General features: G+C 53.0%; 1 protein-coding gene across 1 annotated transcript; it reads left to right on the top strand.

Moving 5' to 3' along the window:
• Nucleotides 1–616: 616 nt before the first annotated feature.
• LOC123439617 (ervatamin-B-like) lies at nt 617–2,036 on the top strand. The gene is made up of 2 exons (XM_045116307.1): nt 617–1,144; nt 1,250–2,036. Exons 1-2 carry the CDS (start codon nt 673–675, stop codon nt 1,849–1,851), a joined length of 1,074 nt encoding a protein of 357 aa, XP_044972242.1. The 5' UTR covers nt 617–672; the 3' UTR covers nt 1,852–2,036.
• Nucleotides 2,037–4,487: the final 2,451 nt, after the last annotated feature.

The raw sequence follows: 4,487 nt of genomic DNA, 5'->3' as shown, positions 1-4,487 counted from the left end.
CACATGTGCGACAAGGTGAACGACCTAATGGTAGAAAGAAGGATAACTATGAGACGGATGGGTTACCGTATTTAAGTGGATGAGGCAGATTCTGTGTGCGGCGATGGATTTTGATGTTATTATTTTTCGTCCGGTGCAATCGTACGGGCATTTGTACTAGTATATGACAAAACCAGTAGCTCGGATAAACTATATGAAAGAACTAATGGAGTAGATGTAAACTTCACAACTATTATATTACAAAAGCTTAAAAAATACAGGACATAAACTTCATTTTCATACATCACACGTAACAACCTCCTGCAATGACTTCTTCTTGTGTGATGAAATCAACTGTTTTTTTTTTTCTATAACAGGAACGAGTCGCAAAAGAAACCCTATGATCGGACAACATATATGTAAATAATTTCCCTACACTTTACTCTAGTGACTACTGACCTCACCTGCTATGATCCCAAGTCTTCCTATGGAATTCCTCAAAGTGAAAGAAAGAACCTTCCGACGACGGCCGGATCGTGCATGCACACGCTCAACAACTGATGAGCCACCAGCCACAACGGCGACATGCTAACCCACACGTCGAACAAGGGGCCTGCTCTATATAAACATGAGCTCCGGTGCATATGTATTCCACACAAGCATAGAGTCTAAGGCTCTAAGCTGGTAATCAAGATGGCTTCTTCCACGCCATACCTTGTCGTGCTCTTGTGCCTCACGAGCCTGCTGCAGGCATCGCTGACGGCGGCGAACCCGTCATTTGAGCTGCCGGAATCCGAGGTGAGAAGCAGGTTTTCCAAGTGGATGACCAAGTACTCGAAGCACTACTCATGCCATGAGGAGGAGGAGAAGCGGTTCGGAATCTTCAAGCAGAACACCAACTCCATCGGCGCTTTCGCCAGCCAGACTACGGTCAACGGCGGCGTGGGTGGGTTCGGGCCTCAGACCATCACCACGGTCAGGGTGGGCATGAACAGGTTCGGCGACCTCAACCCCAGCGAGGTCGTCGAGCAGTTCACCGGGTTCAACAACACCGGCTTCCGCACCCCGAAGCCCTCACCCCTCCCCTACCACTCCTGGAAGCCTTGCTGCGTCGACTGGCGCTCCAGCGGCGCCGTCACCGGCATCAAGTTTCAAGGCTCTTGCTGTAAGTAAACTCAAGCTAGATGTATCATATATATAGAGACGCTCCTACAGCTCTGCTGCTACGTTTACTTATGATGTAGATGTACATGGATATATTTTATGGCAGTGTCGTGCTGGGCGTTCGCGGCCGTGGCGGCCATCGAAGGCATGAACAAGATCAGGACCGGCGAGCTGGTGTCGCTCTCGGAGCAGCAGCTCGTGGACTGCGACACCGGTAGCAGCGGCTGCAGCGGTGGGCGCTCCGACACGGCGCTCGGCCTCGCGGCAACCCGCGGCGGCATCACGTCGGAGGCCAAGTACCCGTACAGCGGCATCCAGGGCACCTGCAACGTGGACAAGCTCTTGTTCGACAACCAGGCGTCCGTCAAGGGCTTCAAGGCCGTGCCTCCCAACGACGAGCATCAGCTGGCGCTCGCCGTGGCGCGGCAGCCCGTGACGGTGTACATCGACGCCAGCGCGTGGGAGTTTCAGTTCTACACCGGTGGCATCTACCGCGGCCCTTGCTCCTCCGATGCGTCGAGGGTGAACCACGCCGTCACCATCGTCGGCTACTGCGAAGGCCCCGGAGAGGACAACAAGTACTGGATCGCCAAGAACTCGTGGAGCAACGACTGGGGTGACCAGGGCTACATCTACCTCGCCAAGGACGTGCCGTGGAAGACGGGAACCTGCGGCCTCGCCACCTCGCCCTTCTACCCAACGGCTTGACGACCCATGCCGGTTTGCCAGTGGAGCGTTTGCATTCGCCAGCTTCTTATGTTGTTTTATTTTATTTGAGAGAGGCAAATTGCATACATAGGTCACCAAATGATTGATGGATGCGTGGTGTTATTTTTTTCGGCTGTGATAATGCATAATAAGATATTAATGAAGTACAAAATCATTTGGCTCAAGCTGTTTTTCGCATTGCGGTGGATTATGTTAATCCCATCTACCCTCTCCAGTTTTTGTTAATTCAGTCTCTGATTCACCTGCTTTGGCCTAGTACTTTTTAATAAGCCTAATAAAAAATTCAACAGCCGCAAACCGAGCCCAAAAGTAACAAACATCTTAAAATCGATATGGCAAACATAACATAAGGCGCCAACTCAGGCGATTAACATTTGGGAAGACCATTGGGCTCCTGGCAGTCCATCTCGTATGGTCCAAACACCAAGAGGAAACACCTTGTTGCAAACTGTTAATGAATTAATTGACCCGAATACAGGAAAGTGGGATGAATTTCTTTTGAGAGATGTTTTCTCTTCAATTGACGTGCACAGAATTCTTAGCATCCCCTTGAGCGTGCACCTTGATGAGGATTTTATAGCATGGCACTTCACAAAATCATATATATTTTCAGTGCGTTTGACATACTGCATAGAATGTGATCATTCACATAGACACAAACTCACTCGGGCAGATGGCCAAGTACCACCTGAGCGTAACCCAGTGTGGGAAAACCTTTGGAAATTGCAAGTGCCGAGTACATTTAAGATTTTCGGATGGAAAGCCCTACATAGTATATGATCCCAGGATTGGCAATTCTTGCGAACAGACATGTCCCAACGACTTCACAGCGTTCAGTTTGTGAGAGTGGTGCAAAAGATATAAAACATCTCATATTCGCGTGGAGTCGATCAAGAAATGTATCGCATAGTTTGGGACTCTTAGATTACATTGATGAGTTAACGCCTGTAGATAGGTCGATCGCCAGCTATTGGTAATGTTGGTCTCAAGGAATTAACTCTTGTGGGAGCATGGTATATATGGTGGTAGAGAAGGGATGGTAGAGGCTAGGGTTCTACCAGGTCTCGGACGTAGGTTGTAGGGGTGGAAGTGCGGGCTGCGAGGTTGGGGACGCCGGCGCCGGCGGTTGGGCGCCGTCGCGGCGTGAGAGAGAGAGAGAGAGGCGGCTAGGGTTTGGGGCTCTCGTCTCCTGAGGGAGACGACAACAGAATATAATGTTTATTGTCTGCTTAATATCGAAGGGGTACATGTGTTTATATAGGAGGACAGCCTCCACTAAACCCTAGATAACTTGGACTCTAACTTGGACTCTAATATAACTTGGACTCTAATATAACTTAGACTCTAAGATAGGTAAGATAACTTGGGCTAAGCCCGTAATTAACCCTGCCCATTGGGCCTCCTCCGTTGGTACGTTGTACCGGTCATAACATCTCTCCCCGCCTTCTCAAACAGCTCGTCCTCGAGCTGAACATCTGGAAACTGCTGGCGGAAATCGTCGAGCTTCTCCCAAGTCGCTTCCTCCTCTGGCAGGTCGGTCCACTATACCAAGACATGCCAGACGCCGCGACGCTGCTGCGCCTGCAGCACCTTCGCCACCTGTGCGGAAGCTGGAAGGAGGCGGCCATCCGAAGTAGGAGGAAGGGCCGACGTCGCTGCAGGAGGGTCCCCGCGGTAGGCCTTCAGTAAGCCGACATGGAAGACGTCGTGAAGACGAGAACCAGCTAGCAGCTCCAAGCGGTATGCGAGTGTGCCGACACGCTCCAGCACACGAAAGGGACCGACGTAGCGAGGTCCCAATTTGCGCTTGGAGCGCGGGTCCAGAGACTGCGTGGTCCTGTGGAGGAGGCGCAGCCACACCCAATCGCCCACCGCGAACTCCGCCTCGCGATGATGAGCACCGTAGTACTTCCGAGCCAGCTGCTGTGCTTGGAGAAGACGCTGGCGTGCCTCAGCCAGAATGTCGTCGCGGGTGCGGAGTAAGTCGCTCGTCGTCTCGGACCGAGCCGTCCCAGGCTCGTAAGGGAGCATCGCCGGAGGTGGGCGCCCGTAGACCACCTCGAAAGGCGTGGTGCGCAGGGCGGAGTGATAGCAGGTGTTGTAGCAGTACTCCACCCACGCCAACCAGCACACCCAAGCTCGTGGACGATCACCAGTAACACAACACAGGTACATGGCGATCACCTTGTTGACCACCTCGGATTGGCCGTCTGTCTGAGGGTGGAACGCCGTGCTCATGCGGAGCTTCACGCCCGCCAGTCGAAAGAGATCCCGCCAGACATGTCCTGTGAACACGGGATCACGATCGCTGACGATGGAGGATAGAAAACCGTGGAGGCGGACGATGCCGTCGAAGAAGGCCCGCGCCACGGAGGCGGCTGTATATGGATGGCCCAGGGCGATGAAGTGCGCGTACTTGGAGAAGCGGTCAACCACCGTGAGGATGACGGACTTGCCGCCCACCTTGGGAAGGCCCTCGATCGTGAGCGCCCGCTGGTGAGCCTCGAATGCCGTAGTCACCTCCTCGTCCCAGGAGAAGGCGTCGCGTCGAAGGAGATGCGTCAGTGGCGCGGCGATGAGGCCGAAGTCTCGGATGTACTTCCGCTAGTAGTCGG

Source organism: Hordeum vulgare, chromosome 3H, assembly GCF_904849725.1.
Source record: "Hordeum vulgare subsp. vulgare chromosome 3H, MorexV3_pseudomolecules_assembly, whole genome shotgun sequence".
Classification (NCBI taxonomy): Eukaryota; Viridiplantae; Streptophyta; class Magnoliopsida; order Poales; family Poaceae; genus Hordeum; species Hordeum vulgare.
Note: the sequence above shows the minus strand (reverse complement) of the source record. Positions and strands in the feature narration are given on the sequence as shown.